This window comes from Pteropus vampyrus, unplaced genomic scaffold, assembly GCF_000151845.1.
Source record: "Pteropus vampyrus isolate Shadow unplaced genomic scaffold, Pvam_2.0 Scaffold23, whole genome shotgun sequence".
Lineage (NCBI taxonomy): Eukaryota > Metazoa > Chordata > Mammalia > Chiroptera > Pteropodidae > Pteropus > Pteropus vampyrus.
This window is the reverse complement of record NW_011888804.1, coordinates 6,942,788-6,958,823: the sequence shown is the minus strand read 5'-3', so window position 1 is coordinate 6,958,823 and position 16,036 is coordinate 6,942,788. Positions and strand designations below refer to the sequence as shown.

The 16,036-nt window shown below is 47.8% G+C and overlaps 1 protein-coding gene across 1 annotated transcript in view; it reads left to right on the top strand.

Moving 5' to 3' along the window:
* The window catches only part of NOS1 (nitric oxide synthase 1), an 82,573-nt gene that overhangs the window by 3,266 nt on the left and 63,271 nt on the right, over nt 1-16,036 (top strand). Inside the window, 1 exon segment of the mRNA XM_011356068.2 lies at nt 10,289-10,415. Within this exon segment, the coding sequence (XP_011354370.2) occupies nt 10,289-10,415 (127 nt within the window).

The window sequence follows — 16,036 nt, the reverse complement described above, 5'->3', positions numbered from 1 at the left end:
TCTGACCTTCCAGTTTGGAAGGCTGTACCTGAGCTCTCAGCCTCCCCTCATCCATCACGCCCTCCCCCCCACCCCCCACCCAGGTATCCTGTGTTTGTTAACCTTGCACGTAGTGCGATTGTTTGACCAAAAGCAGCCGAAAAAAGGCTTATTTCGGAGGAGGTAAAATTTGGGAGAAAGTGACGCAGGGCTCCATGAAACCCATTAAGGTCACTGGTTCTGAGGATCAGGACTGTCGAATGACAGATAGTGCATGTTCCCTAAGCTCAGTGCTCGCTCGTGCCCCTGCTGGACTCAAAGCCCTTCCATTTCTTTAACAAATATTTTGAAATGCAAAATGCCAGAAGCTAATAATGCATGGCTCATATAACCTACCCACACTTCACATGGTTAAAATCAATATAATGCCCTAACTATAAAATAAAAGAAGACAGAGCATAAAAGTAATTCATGATTAAAGAACCTATAATTTAATATATCAGTGCACAGGCATGACTCCTTCAGAACGGTCAGGTGTTTGCGCCCAAAGATAGAATTTTGCGGCAAACACGACCGCGTCAAATGCAGATTGACACAGGTGTGTTGTTCTGGCAACTCGGATGCCACCAGCAGCGTCGCCTTGGTGACGTGATTGTTCCAAAATGGCGGACGGCTCCTGATAAAACAACGTCTCGTCTTTCTTCGATTTAGTTGCAATAACGGCACGCATGGAAAATTAAGTATATTTTAAGGCCTTATTTAGGTGTAAGACCGGACTGGGATCGTGGCTCAGTAATTTAAGCATGTGTTTGGTTTCGTGTTCTATCTGTGTGGATGTCCAAAAGTTGTGTGACAGGACCCTTCCTCCTTGTGTGGGTTTGTCCCTGGCATTGCAAGATGTCCAGCACCCCAGATGCCACCTCCCTCCTGTCGTGATGCTACGAGCACTCTCCACATCATCGTAACAACCAAAAGTGCCCCCACTAATTGCCAGACCGCCTCCTAGGGGCTGAAACAAGTGCCTTGTTAAGAATCAGTGTCCTGAGTCAGGAAGGGGAAGCCCAGAGACAGATTGTCTTTGGGGGTTACTCTCGGGGCTGTCAGGCTGGGGATATTTCAGGCCCCTCAGAGCACATGGTTGCTTAGAAATTACTCATCCTCCCAGAGGCCTCTCCACCCAGGCTACTTTTGGGGGTGGGGGTCGGAACTGGCATCTTGGATGCTGGATGAACAAACAGGAGACAGCGATGCAGAGCCTCACATCCAGGTCACACTCACCAGCCTGTGGCGTCTGGAGTCCAAGCAGAGGCTGGTGCCATCGCTGGTTCTCAGCAGTGCCCCTGACCTTCTGCTCTCTTGGCCTCGTTCCCTCCCCTCCCTCGTTCCTCTTAAACACCGACTTATGCTCTTTCTCCATCTAGTCCCTTCCTTCCCTGGGGCATCCCTGATCCTGTTGTTTGGGGGGGAACTGGCCTTTATCGGGGTGGGGGTGGAGGGAAAGCGATGTTTAGTTTAGACACAGCCTCATCTCTTCACCCCTGCGGGGAGGTGGCCCTGGCGGGTGGTGGCACATGTGAGGGAGTGTAAGGAAGAACAATCCGGGGGCATCCGGGGCCTTCTGCACTTGGGAGCGGTCACTTTAAAATGCTGCATATCGGAGGATATCCAGGTTGTCAGCTTGCTGCCCTGAAGGAGGGTTCTAAAGAGGCCAAGGTCCCTGGTCCAGCGTCCATCTGGACCAGCCGGTCAGCCTGGCCCTGTGCTCTGATAACTTCTCCACTCGTAGGGCACTCGGTTACTTACAGATTACCTTCTTGCATGAATTCGGCTCCCTAAGTAGGACGTGCTGTTGTAGCCCCCTTTTATAGACGACGGAACTGAAGCTCAGAGAGGTGAAGCAACTCGCCCGGGGTCACACAGCACTGTCCTGGTTCTACCTACAAATCACACAGTGAGTTCAAGAGAAAGCAGGCAAGAGAGTGTGGCTGGAGGCACAGAAGTCAGTTTTAACCCTAGAGAATCAGCTTAATTGCAGGGAGGAGGCCTCCTTCTGTGACAAGCCTGAGGTTGGTTTGGGGGAATTTTTTTGTGGTATAATTGGTATAGAAGATTATATATACATATCAGGTGTACGAAATTACGGATCGATATTCATATACACTGACAGTGTTCACCACTGTCAGTCTAGTTGCCGTCTATCACCAGACAGTTGATTTCTTTGTCCATTTCTCCCTGCCCCCACCCCCGTTCCCTGTTTGGTAACCACCAATCCGTTCTCTGTATTGTTTGTTTCTGTTTGTTTTGCTTTTTAGATTTCACATGTGTGTGAAATTATACAGTTCTTGCCTTTCTTCATCTGATCTATTTCAGTTAGCATCATGCCCTCAAGGTCCATCCGTGTTGCCACAAATGGCCCGAGTTGTGTAATCATTATGCTCAACCTCTGCAGAGCATTCCAGGTGGGCCTGGCCTCATGCGAAGGTCTTTACATCAGGATATTGGTTTGTTCTTCGTGGCACCCTCTTTTCCTGATAAGGAGACCAAGGCTCACAGAGGCACAGTTACCTGCTCCGGGTCGCACAGCTAGCAAGCGACAAAGCCAGGGCTTGACTCCAAGCCCATGCTCTTGGTCTCGGCTGACTTTGTAGACTGCGCTGTTAGCCACAGTATACTTGACCTTTAAGCCATCAAGTTTCTGAGGACATCAGAATAGTTTCTGAGTTTAAAAGGGAAACTGAGGTCCTGAGGTCTCATCTACCACAGACAGCAGCCCTGGAGGACCAACCTAGACTGGCCAATGACAGCACTGGTTCCCGGTCTGTCTGCGTTAGAGCATCTCTCCCCTGCTGCATGTGACATGCCTCGTACCTTTGAATCCCTCCAGTGGCATTTTTCAGCTAAGGAATTAAATCTGAGAACTTTGCCTTTACAGAGACTCTCAGTGCAACTGTTCATCCTCTCCTTGCCCGTTTGAACGTGAGCGGCTTCCCCAGTCCATCCTTCCCTGAGTAGGGGAGAGAGGTGCTAGTCCTCGGGTCACTACGCTTACATCACAACCTCTCTCCATCAGTGTCCCTGCCATCTCATCACCTGGCCACCCAGCTCCTTAATCTGGAATAAGCCCATGAATTGTGTGTAACTCAGGGCTTCTCACAGTCTCTCATTTAACGAATATTTACTGAGCATCTATTCTGCCCCAGGCACTGTCCTCAGAACTGGGGGATCCACTGCCCCCACGATGAACTGCTGCCTTTATGCCGTCAGATCATAGACAAGAGATGAATAATAAACAAGTAGACGCATGCAGTCCCTTTAGATCATGATATGTGCTATGAAGGAAATAAAATGATGATTTGAAGCAAAGTGGCTTGGGGTTGGATAGAATGCGAGATCGGAGGGTCATGAAAGGCCTCTCTGAAGAGCCATCATTTGTACTGAGGCCAGAAGGTAAAGACCATGTGCAATCCAAGGAAAGGTATTCCTGGCAGAGGGTACAGCAGGAGCAGAAGCCCTGGGGCAGGAGCGAGTTTGGGATGTTCAGGGAGTTTAAAGAAGGCCCGTGGGCCCTGAGCGTAGTCAGTAGAGGGACGGTAGTAGGCAGCGAGGTCGGACGTGTGAGCAGGGGCCATCCACCCTCCTGCCGTCATGCTACCCCGGCCACCATCCACTCATTATATCATTGTCCTATGGTCGCTGTAGAAGATTACCGCAGACTTGGTGGCTTAAACCAACACACGTTTATTCTCTTACAGTTCCATGGGTCTTAAGGCTGGAGGCTCTAGAAAATAATATGCTTTCTTGCCTCTTCCAGCTTCTAGAGCTGCGTTTCTTGCCTTTCTTGGCTCACGGTCCCTTCCTCCATCTTCAAAGCCAGCGGCGTAGCATCTTGCTCCCATCATCACATGGCCTTCCTCTTTCATAGTCACATCTCCCTGTTTCCTTCTCATGGGGACACGTGATTGTAATTAGGGCCCATCCAGATAATCCAAGATAATCTCTCCATATTCAAGATCCTTAATTTACTCATACCCGCAAAGACTCTTTTTCCATGTAAGATAACAAATATGGGTTTCAGGGATCAGAACTTGATATCTTTGGGGCCATTCTTCAGCCTCATTCCAGGGGGAAGAATTCGAATATCCCTTTAGGTCAGAGGTCACAAACTAGGGGTCAAAGGTCACACCTCGTTCTCCTACAGGTTTTATGTGGCTGGCAGAGTTTTCCAAAAAAGTGAATTTGCAACAAAATAGAAAAACCAAGACATTTCACATTAAAACTGGTTTCCAGGCTCTTAAAAGAAAATATCAAAAGAGCCATTAGAACAAAGTCCACATCCTGGTGAGATCGTCAGCCTTGGGAGCTGGGCAGGGGCTGTCGTGGGCTCTCCAGTTTCCCAGGATCCAAACTGAGCCCCGTGCACCCAGCCAGGACCCTGTAGACATAGGAGTTTGAGAATCCCACCCAGCTCTCGTGATATGAATAATTAGAGTTATGGCTGTTTCTGAGCCTGGAGGCCCTCGCCTTACTTCTTAGCTACAGCATTCGCCATAGAATTCTGACTCTTGAGACCAGGCTTTTCTCTTGATCAAGACCTTTTCCCCCTCCAGTGTGATGACATCTAGGAGGAAGTCTTTGCAGAGCCCAGAGTCTTGGTTTCCACGGTCCTCAGGTCTTCCCGCTGTAACTCAGCTCCCTGTCTGAGCGAACAGTGGGAGGCAGAAACCAAAGGCTGTTGGAGTGTGGAAGGCAAGAAGGGGGTGGGGCGGGGTTCAGAAAGAGTGTGGTGTCTGCCGAGAGACACTAGCAGGGCTTCCTGCCAGGACCAGCTGCTCCTCAGCAGCCTCCTTGCCTGCTTGGCCTGAGCGGGCGGCTCCACTGCAGGCTGTGCCCTGCACACAGGCCTGGCCCAGCTGCTCCCCTTCTGGGTCCTCAGGATTGGTTAGCAGTCAGCAGCAGGGTGACCAGTATTTACGCAAACTTTCTGTGGAGTCAGGCCCAGGACCCCAGTCCTTGCCGTGGGAGAGGCCCTGGCTTCCAGGAAGCCTCAGTTGGAAGGGTCTGGCAAAGGTTCCCAGAAGGTTTAGAGTGTGATCGTCCACCTGGCAAGGTGGAAAATAGAGGACTTTAGTTTAGTCCTTGCCAGAAAGCGTAGAAGATGCTCACCGGGCGGGAGACAGAGTCCCATACCTGGTCTTACGGGGGGAGGGGAAACAGACGGGGAACTGAGGGGAGGGGGCTGGAGGAAGGAAATGAGAGAGAGAGGGTGACATTCCTGGCCAGGAGGGAGCCTGCTGTTCACTGCCAGACTCGGGCCCAGAGCACTCCTGGGGAGACAGGTTTTCAAGGGTGTCCGCGTACCATGTGGGGTGCTGCTGACAAAGTGGGTTCCAGGTTCCCACATACACACATTACTTTATACTCTACAGGAGGTGGCTCAGGTGAATTTTAACAAGCCCCTCGGTTGATTCAGATGTACCCTTAAGTTTGAGAACCACCGACCGTGACCACGTGATGGCTTTGAGGATACTGTTCTACCCCGAATGCCAAGTCCACTGGAGGATGGCCTTTCTAGTGGTTTAAGTTCACCTGAGAGGAGGCGGGAGCCACTTAGTGAAGGCAGGGTCCTTGATCCCATCCGGGAATAAGGGACAATTAAGAAATAAATTCTCCTCAGTCCTTGGGCGGGATAGTGCAAGGTTGAGACCAGGAAGTGTGAGATCGGGGTGCTCAGCCACACCTAGGCCATGTTTCTCTATAGGGAGGAGTGTATTTTGCCCCCTTCTCAAGGGGACATTGAGCATTATCTGGAGACATTTTTGGTTAGCACAACTGGTGAGGGGTGGAAAGGTGGGTGTTACTGACATCTAGTGGGTAGAGGCCAGGGATTCTGCTAAACAGCCTACAATACACAGGACACTCCCCACCAAGAGGAAGCGTCCAGCCCCAGATATCAGTAGATCCCAGTTGAGAAACAGATCTGAACTGAAACCACTCAGGTGGTGGGTGAGACCAGGACTCATGAGCGCTCACAAAGGAGCGTCACCATCCATTCTTCTCAGAAGTCAAGACAAGCCCCATCCACCTCCATCTGTGAGCTCCCAAAATATGTATTTAAGTGAGGAAATGATATATTAGATTTATCAAAATTGCATTAAACAGAGAAATACATTCAACACCTCTACCTCATTTGGAGGAGATATCCAACATCTAAATTTGAAATTCTTCACAAGTGTGAGGTCCAGGCAAATGGCTCTCCCCTCCCCTGCCCACCCAATAAGCCCTGTTCTCTGTGATTCTCAGCTAGAACAGCAAGGAGACACCTGCCTTTCAAGCTAATCTCACTGAGCTTCAGTTTCCTTACTTGTCAGTGGTGATAACCACAGCTCCTGTCTAGTTAGTGCCAACTACATGCTAGGCATTTGACTTGCATGACCTTATTTAATCTCCAGGAGAGGTGGGCATGGAGTGGGTTTTGAAGGATGAGTAGGAGTTAGCTCTCAGCAGGGGGAAGATGTAGGAGTGGGTATGGTATGTTCCTTAGGAAGAGGGGAGAGTGGATATGAGTGTTGACAAAGATGGGAGGTAGGAGTCTGGCAAGCAAGCAGAGAATTCTCTAATTCCTAGGCTCCATGAACAGATAGTGCCTTGTCCAATACTATAACCACTAGCCACCTACGGCTATTTAAATTTAATTACAGTTCAAACAAAATCAAACATTTAGTTCCTCACTGACAATAACCACATTTCAATTGTCCCATGTGCCCAGCGGCTATAATACTGCACAGTGCAAATGGAAATGTTTCTGTCATGGCAGAAAGTTCTACCAGACCACACTAGATTAAAGGGATCGTGACTGTTTTATACAGAGCTAGCATTTTTTTCCTCTCTGTTTCTGTCTGATCAACCCATAGGCAAATTAGTCAAACCAATAGCAGGTACCACACAGCTAAGCACTATAAGCTTTATCTCATTTAACCATTGCAGCAGCCCCGTGAACTAGGTATTATTATTAACTAACACTATTTTAGAGCTGAATAAACTGAGAATTAGAAAGGTTGAGTATCCAGAATATCCAAAGTTTCACAGCTTATAACCAGCAACACCAAGAGTTGGACCCAGTTTCACCCAATCCACAGCCCGTGTTCTTAACCAGCAGGCTACACTGCCCACACGAACCGATCAAGTCCCACAGTGAGCAAATTCATGACAACAAGCCAGGTATCTTCCTCGGACCCGCTTATCACTGACAGAATAGGGGCTGGGAATCTACATAAATCTCCTTCTAATTTTGCCCCAGGATGAATGGAGGCAAAACAGCTCAACCTGCATGTTCCCCATGGTGCCATATTGAAAATATTCTTCCCTTGCTCGTCACACAGGACTCTTAAATAAATTTGTGTTGACAAAACACTTCGAGTGCATTATTTAAACAAAGTTGCTAAAGGCTTAAAAAAGAAAAAAAGAGAGGATGATGATAAAAGCAGCTCTCTCGGCAGATGCACACACGATAAGCCATGTGAGTCATTTCAGAGTTGCCTAGGTAATTGTACCCTGTAATTTTTGTAAACTGGCCTCATTCCGTGAGAGATGTTAGATTACTTGCTCTTTCGCCTCTGGCTTAGCATGAGCATCCTGACTAGTTTTTCCTATCTCTGTTTTTAAAAAGGGAGGTTCTGAGCCGAGCATCAATAAGACCTAGTTTTCAGATCCCAGCTCTGCTCTGTGTTTGCTGTGGGACCTCGGGAAACTTACATAACCTCTCTGGGCTCAGTTTTCGCATCCATAAAAATGGGCTTTTAATGTCTGTGGAGAGTAAATGAAATAACTTCTGTGCAAGTACATTACAGATGCTCTCAGATAATAACTTCTTCCCTCCTCTGCTGAATCCCCATTTATGGTCATGTGATATCATAGCATCTGGAGTGTCAGAGATGAGAGGGAGCTGAGTGACATGAATAGCAGCCCTCTCAACAGACAATTCCTCTGTTTACCACCATGTAGGTAAACCATCGACTTGGGTTCTATAATCAAGAACCATTCCCGGTGTGTTTTGGTGATATCTTAGAGGGTAAAATAGTATGTTCCCTCTGAAAACTGCAGATCTCTCCAAGCAGAAGAGAGAAAGTGGCTTTGACGTGAGCCACCAGGACCCAAATCAGCAACTGGAGTGGCCACTCAGGGCTGTGCACTCGCTTGGGCCCTGACTTCTGTCATCCCAAATGACTGTCAGCTCCAGATGGGGGTGGAGGGCGGGGGAGTCAGGAGAAATGATGGAGCCAGGACCAGGAGTCCCCAAAGCCAGGAACATAGAACAGAGGGCTAGACAAGGGCCAGCCTGGATGCCTGGGACCAAAACCGAGATGGGCTACAGAACAAGCCACAGTGCCCAGAATTGGGGAACAGACAGATGCGCTGGTGTAAAACTGGAGAGGGGGCCTTAATAAGAGGTAGGTTGTCAGAAGCAGGAGGTCAGCTCTTGGAGCTTAAGAGAACAAAAATGAGGTGGGGCCGGTCGGGAGATCTGGATTTTTTAAACCATCAAAATGTTCGCTATATCTATGAGTTTATTTCTATTTTGTTTGTTCATTTATTTGGTACTTTAGATTCTACATATAAGGGAAATCATATGGCACTTGTCTTTCCCTGACTTACTCCACTCAGCACAATACTCTCTTGGTCCATCCATCTTGTAGATGGCAAGATTTCATTCTTTGTTGTGGATGAGTAAGGTTCCATTGTATGTATGGACCACTTCTTTATCTATTGTAAATAATGCTACAGTGAACATATGGATTCACATGTCCCTCTGAAGTAATGTTTTGCGTTTATTCAGATAAATACTTTAGATAAATAAATCTTCAGATAAATTGCTACCCCAGCTTTTTGTTTGTTTGTTTTCATTTTCATGAAATATCTTTTTCCATCTCTTTACTTTCAGTCTTTTAATCGAAAGTGAGTCTCTTGTAGGCAGGAGATCTAGATTTTAAATGCAAAGTCAGTCCTGTCTCAGAAGATGGCCAGCCTTTGGAACCAAGCTGAGATAGCTTCCTCCTAGATCTGTTCGAGTTCAAAGGCCAGGAGCCAGGAAAGCTTCATGGTTAAGAAGTCAGTCTCTAGAGTCAGGAACAAGCCTCGGTTTGAATCCCAACTCCACCGTCACTAGCTGTGTGTCTTAGGATGGTGATTTAACCTCTCTGAGCCTCAGTTTCCTCATCTGGTGATGATTGCGAAGATGATGGTAGTGGTAATTAAGATGCTGATGATGGTCATGAAAGAGAAGGATAGTGGTACTGATAATGATGGTTATGATGAATGATATGTGAAGGTGATTATAATGATGAGAGCGATTATGGCGATGGTGATGTGATAATGAGCATGATGATAACACTGGTGATGATGGTGATGATGACTAAGGTGGTAATGATGGTTATGCTGATGAAGGGAAGAAGTCGGATGGTGTAGATTATGATAGTGATAATGGTGATGATCATGAGAATGATGGTGATGATCATGATGCTAATAAAGAGATAATAAAGAGAACCTCTGCTTCAGAATGGATGTGAAGAGTAGCCTGGAATATGTACTTTAATCAGCTTAGCTTCTGCCTCACCTCTGCCTTTTATAAAATGGTGATTAATAGTCATACCTCATAGGGTTATCACAAAGATTAAATGAACTAAAACATCCATCACGCGCGTTACACATAGTAAGTACTTAGTAAATGCTAGCTATCATTATAATAGTATTATTCCTTTTGTTGCTATATTCCCATTATTTTCATAATCATTCCTGTTTATCCTGGGCTGGTATCATTAGTCTTATTATCAATGCCTTAGTCAGTGTTGGAATGACTTACCAGCCTGGCCCACAGAGCTGGTTTCCTTCCCTATCCCTCCTGCCTCCTACTTCCTACACCATTATGTCTGATGACCATTACTTTGTCCGGGGATTCTGCAAGGAGATGGGCTTCCTATGTTCCTTAGGTCTATGAAGTGAGAGAGGGGTGGGGGAGGAGCAAAACTCATGGCATGGCCATCCCGAAGCGATGTCCACGAAGACGGGTGTGTGCTGGATGTTGGTGCCAGCTTAGGTGAGCTCACCTTTGTGTTTGACAGCGGGGCTGCCTTCCCACCTGTTGCTGGTGATCCTAACGAAGTAGCGAGCGGGCACCCAAAGCTGGCTGACTCCACATAGAGCCATGTGGGTGAACCTCGGAAGTTCTGGAATGACTCGGGATTTCCAGACCAGGGCAACCAGCTGGTCACTCCTGACTTCATGCTGTCCTCACTTCCCCCTCCTTGCCTTTCAGAGATCTGGACAGCAAGTCGCACAAACCGCTGCCCCTTGGTGTGGAGAATGACCGAGTCTTCAATGACCTGTGGGGGAAGGGCAATGTGCCCGTGGTCCTCAACAACCCGTATTCAGAGAAGGAGCAGGTGAGTGGGTGGTGCCAGCTGTGGGGTGGGGGCGGGAAGCTGGGGCCTGGCCTAAGGATTTTGGCTTCGGTTTGTTTTGTTATCTTTGCGAGCTTGCCCTTTTTCCGATGTTAATTCTGTTTCTGCATTAAAGGCACTCACTTGGTCCTGAATTTAAAAGAGATAAAAAATACACGGTGAAAAGTTTTCCTCTCTCCACTAATCCCAGCCATACAGTTCCCCTCCCCAGAGGCAAGCAATACTCATCATTTTTGTGGTACTTTTAGCAATATTTTATGCATAGATAAATACACACGTGTATTCACATTTTTACATAAATGAGAGCCCATCGTACGCATTGTTTTGCATCTTGCTTTTTCACTTGTCCACCTATTTTGGAGATAAGTCCTAATTAGTAGGTAAAGAGAGTCCTGGCTCTTTTTCGCAGCCGCATAATTTTCCATTGCATGGCTCTGTCATATTCACCGAGCCAGTCCTCCAAAGGACACTTAGGTCCATTGCCAATATTTTGCTATGCCATTGCTGTAACGAATGATACTGAATAAATAAATACCTTATTTGGCACATGGGTAGGCTTATCAATAGAATAAATTCCTAGAAGTGGAATTGTTTGGCCAAAGGTCATATTCACTTGTGATTTGGGCGGAAACTGAGAAATCGCTGACCATAAAGATTGTACCAATTCTACCAGCTAAGGAGGAGAGTGATTGTTTCCCCACAGCCTCGCCAGCTCTGTGTGTTATCAGCCTTTTCAGACTTTGCCTATTTGCCAACATGTATTTTGGCAGCCTTTTGCTCACCTGCTCAGGCAGCTATCAGACCAAGTCAAAGTGACCTTAGCAAAGCATGTGAATTTCCCACCCCTCCTCTGCATTGCAGTGAAATACAGGTAGACTGACCAGCGGGACGTCATAACGCGGGTGGTCCAGGCCACTCAGGAGATCATCTCCTTTCTTCTTTCCCCCGCAAGCCCTAGACGACACAGGCTAGGTTGCCAAGCTCGTTCTTCTGGTACATGATCTATGGCACCTTTCACCACCAGTGCATCTAAGCCATGACTCAAAGCCTCTCCACAAAGCTTCACAGGGGAGGATGGGACATTGCAGAGCCTCAGTGGGGAGTGCTTTCCTCAGCTGCCGATGGCTGGCCAGGAAGATAACATGAGGGATTCTGCAGTAGGTCAGACCCATGCTCCCACCGGCTAATTACTCACCTCTGGCGGTGACACCTGGGAACGTTTGGAGGACAGCACACTTGTAGATGTCTATTATGCTGCCTCAGAAATCAAGGTCACACGGTGAGCCTGAGGGGACTATTATCCATTGATTGAATGAACGAAGAAAGTTAATTTTTTTCTTTATATTTTTTTCTTCATTGAAAATAAAGAGGTGTGGAACGATGCAAACCCTCTCAAGACAAAGGACAGAAAGAGACAACCTCGGGTCAGTTCCAGGCTGTAGACTTGATCTGTTAGGTCTGCACTGTCTTATCCTGAGACAATTTAGATATGTATTTTGAATTTATTGCCAATATTTCAAAATTTTTTATATAAACATATCGACAACTTCTCTTTCAAATGTGGACAGTCTGGCTACATTGAGCCTATATTCTTATGAGGCAATCATCTCCTGGACGGTGTAGCAGCTGCCTCTCTAGATGGGTCATGGGCTCTCTGGTTTGCCACAATCTCCACCTCTCCCTACTGTGTCCCTCTCATTAAGTTAGAATGAAAGTTTAATCTTTTTGTATCTGTGTCTTTATTATAAGTGGTAGGTAGAGATTGACTGAGAGGTTCATATCTTTGGGGGAAGATACGAATGGTTTCATGTTTTACGAAAGTGAAGAATATTCTTGTGTGTTTAGCGTGCAACCTGGTGTTCTGTCTTGAAATTACTTAGCCTGCTTGGCTGACTTACTTTACCTACCTGCCCCTCCAGGGATCACAGTTGGTAACTGCTGGTCTGCAGTAACCCCCGAGATCTGGAGTATAGGGAAGAAGTAGAGGAGGCCTTTACCCCACCCGAAAGACCCTTAAAGTCCTGCTGAAGCCTGGGCAATAGCAGGAGGGGGGCCATTTCCTTGCATGCCATCTACTTTGGTTAGACAGTGACAGCTTGAAAAACATAACCTTGAACTTCAAGCCTGCGGGGTGGGGATCAATAATGGGACAGGGGCAAGCATGATTAATAGGACCACTGGCCACCTTCGCAGGGCATCATTGTGCGGTGGTCAGTGTCTTAGTCCTTGAGGGCCTCAATAACAGAATACCATAGACTGGGTAGCTTATAAACAACATAAATTTATTTCTCACGGTTCTGAAGCTGGGAAGTCCAAGATCAAGGAGCCAGCAGATTCAAAGTCTGGTGCAGGCCTGCTTCCTGGTTCATAGACAGCTGTCTTTTTGCTGTGTCCTCACATGGTGGAAGGGACGAGGGCTCTCTCTGAGGTCTCTTCTTATAAGGGCACTAATCCCATTCATGAGGGCTCCACCCTCTTGACCTCACCACCTCTCAAGGGCCCCACTGCCCAATGCCATCACATTGGGGATTAGGTTTCAACGTGAGAATTTCGGAGGGAGACAAACATCCAGTCTATAGCAATCAAGGAGACCCAAATGCCTTTGAGTCTCTGCAAAAATGGCAATTTCTTGTCCTTGGAGAAGAAGGAAGGGTTCTGAAGACTAAACCCTCCTGTGGTTAAGATGGCCAGATAGCCTTGGACATGGGAGCCTCGTGCTTCCAGAGGTAGCGCTTGGCATCTACTTTCCATCCTCAGCCGTCACCGCGCCCTCAATGTAGCCCATGAGCCGAAAAAGCCCAAAACCACTGGCCCGTGAGATCACCCTGGCTCTGTTGTCTGAGACTCGATTTTCCAAACACCCCTCAGAAATAGAGCTGAAAGGAGCAGAGACCCCAGCATCCAGTTATGTTTGCATCTCAGAGCTAAGGAGGTGCCCTGTTTACCTCCCGCTGGACAGCTCTGTAGCCACGGGCCTCAGACATATTTTGCAGGCTGAGCAAATTCATAAAAACGTCAATGTTCTTCTTTCCGACCTGAAAGGCCAGCTCCTACGCTAGCACACCCTCTACCTGCTCAAAGCCTCTTTACCTGGAGCCTCTGGAACCAGCTTCCTTCCTCCCAGGTGCAACCCACATTTGCTGCTTTTTCAAGCGTTCATCGTTGGGGTTAGCCTTGTTAATAACACAAAGAGAGACCCAGCCACTACCTGAGTCAGGAAGGCAGGAGAGCGTGGACCAGCAGCCAAATTGCATTTTCCCCAAGGACTGGGCAAAAGGCAGCAGAGCCCAAGTGAAGCAGGATGGTTGCAGGCTACCCATGAGCAAGGACTTCCTGACTCTGAAATCTATCAACTCTTCGAAAGAATGGTGAGGTCTGTCCCGTCCTCCTCGATGCTCTCTTTTGTCTAAATGCAAGGAAAATCAGCCTCAGAGACACCTTCTGTTGAAAAAGTCTCAGAAGGCTGAGCTGTTAATCTCTAGCTAGTGGTCATTTCTCTTGTTAATAGGTCAGCGGTGAGTAGGGCCAGTGAAATTTGAGTCCCTGGTCACCAGACCATGCTGTGTGAGTGACTGTGATGCTGGTCTTTAACACCCCCTTGCAAATTGTATCTGGCCTGGGCTGGGAGTTAGAATGAATCAGTATGCCCATCGCTATTCAGCCCACACCTGCCATGTGCACAGCTCAAATACTGTCCTCCTGCCCTTGAGACCTTCACAGACAAATGTGGGGAGACGGACAGTTCATCCCAGAATAGAGAGGGACTCAAAATGCTGTGGGAACATAAATACCTCAGCAGGTATCAGGAAAGGTTTGCCCAAGGAGGTGACGTTTGGTCTTGGTTTCGAAGACTCGTAGGAGTTTGCCTGGAAGAAACCGGGGAAAGACGCGATAGTAAAAGGAACAGCTGTGGCTGATACACTGCATTTTTTCTCCGGCTGAGGATCATTGTTAGATTTCTGAGGTTGTCTTGAGTGTTAATACATCGGAGACACATAGTGAGTTTTGACACCATTCATAATAATCCTCTTAAGCGAAAATGCGAACCTGATTAAATGTCACGAGAAATTGCTGCTGCCCATTCTCCCTGCAAGACTTTAGGATTTGAATCGAACCCTCTCGCCCTCCCTTGTTATTAAGCATCTATTTCCTTTGCCTGCCTGATCTGCTCTCCTAAGGGCTAAGGGGTGGAACCGTGCCAGGCTTGAGGGTAGAACATCTATTTTCAGATGCTAATTAAGCATCAGTCTAATCCTCAGTGGGGGCGAAGGGGTCTTGGGCTCAGGGGGGAATTGAGAGTTCCATTTGGGGTTCTTCTCTCTTATTCAGCCTGCTGCCCCTCTCTCCAGCCTCTCACTGACAAAGGCTGCCGGTCCTTGCACATCCACTCCCCCCTCCCACCACCTCACCGGGAGCCTGGCACTTCCTCACCCCTGGGGACCTAGGGCTTGCTGGCTGCCTTCCAAATGTCAAAATCTGTCGAGAAGCTTTTCTCTCCTTCCAGGTGTCAGCATCACCCCAGCCTCTCTGGAGAGCTCCAAATTATGAGGCAAGTGGGGAGTGCATGTGGGTCCCCAATTTTCAAAGGATCAGAGGTCACCAGGGCCCCTCGCTCCAGGAGCGCACACCTCAAACTGGCCAACCGGTGCCGGTTTTGCCGAAAACCCAAAATGGGGCAGCCAGACCCAGCTAGGCTGTGTGTGAATGAAGGTAAACCCTGCAGAACACTCTGCCTCCCAGTGACAACTCGGCATGCCGCAGGGGGACCTTTTAAGTCAGCCCCGACTCCCTGCAAATTAATGATGTCGGGATAAAAATAACAATAATGCTGATATTCATACCACCTTAGGGGTAGGGGTGTGGCCATTCTAACCCTCAGACTTACCCACAGCCCTGGGCCAAGCACTCAGCTCTGGGGGGCAGCCCACGTTCCGCCTCTTCTCACTGGTGACCTTGGTCAGACAACTAATTAATATCTGTTCTGACCTTCATTTCCTAACAGGGACTAATAGATTCATCAAGCTATGGGGAGGATAAAGTGAGATAACGTATGAGATGATAGCATCACTTATAGCAGTAACAGCTAAGGTTTGTTGAGCCATGTCAGGCGTGGTGCTAAGCGCTGGAGGCCCTTGGTCTCCCTTAATCCCCAGCCCAACCCAATGAAGTCCTAGTGCTGTCCTCACTTTACAGATGAATAAACTGAGGCACAGAGGGTTTAACAGCTTAATGAAGGTCACATGACTAGTAAGCGGGAGGGAGAGATCCGACTTGAACCCAGGCCAGTGGAGCCCGAGCCCACTCTTAACTCTACAGAGCCTGGCACTGACTAAGTGCTCCCAAAATGTGTATTATTATTGTTGTTATTTGGTTAATTATTGCTAAGTTAGGTTTTATATTGCTGATTTAAATAGAGCTATATGACTAATTGCTGTATCGCTAATGTGAGGCAGATAGGGCAAGAAGCACTATTCCTGTTTTACGGATGGCACCCTTGTGGCCCAGAAAGGGAAAGCGAGCATTCACAGAGTCCGGGTGACAGACCTGTACCTCTATCCCTGTACGACCACCTCATCATCCTAGTCAATCACTCGAATCAATGT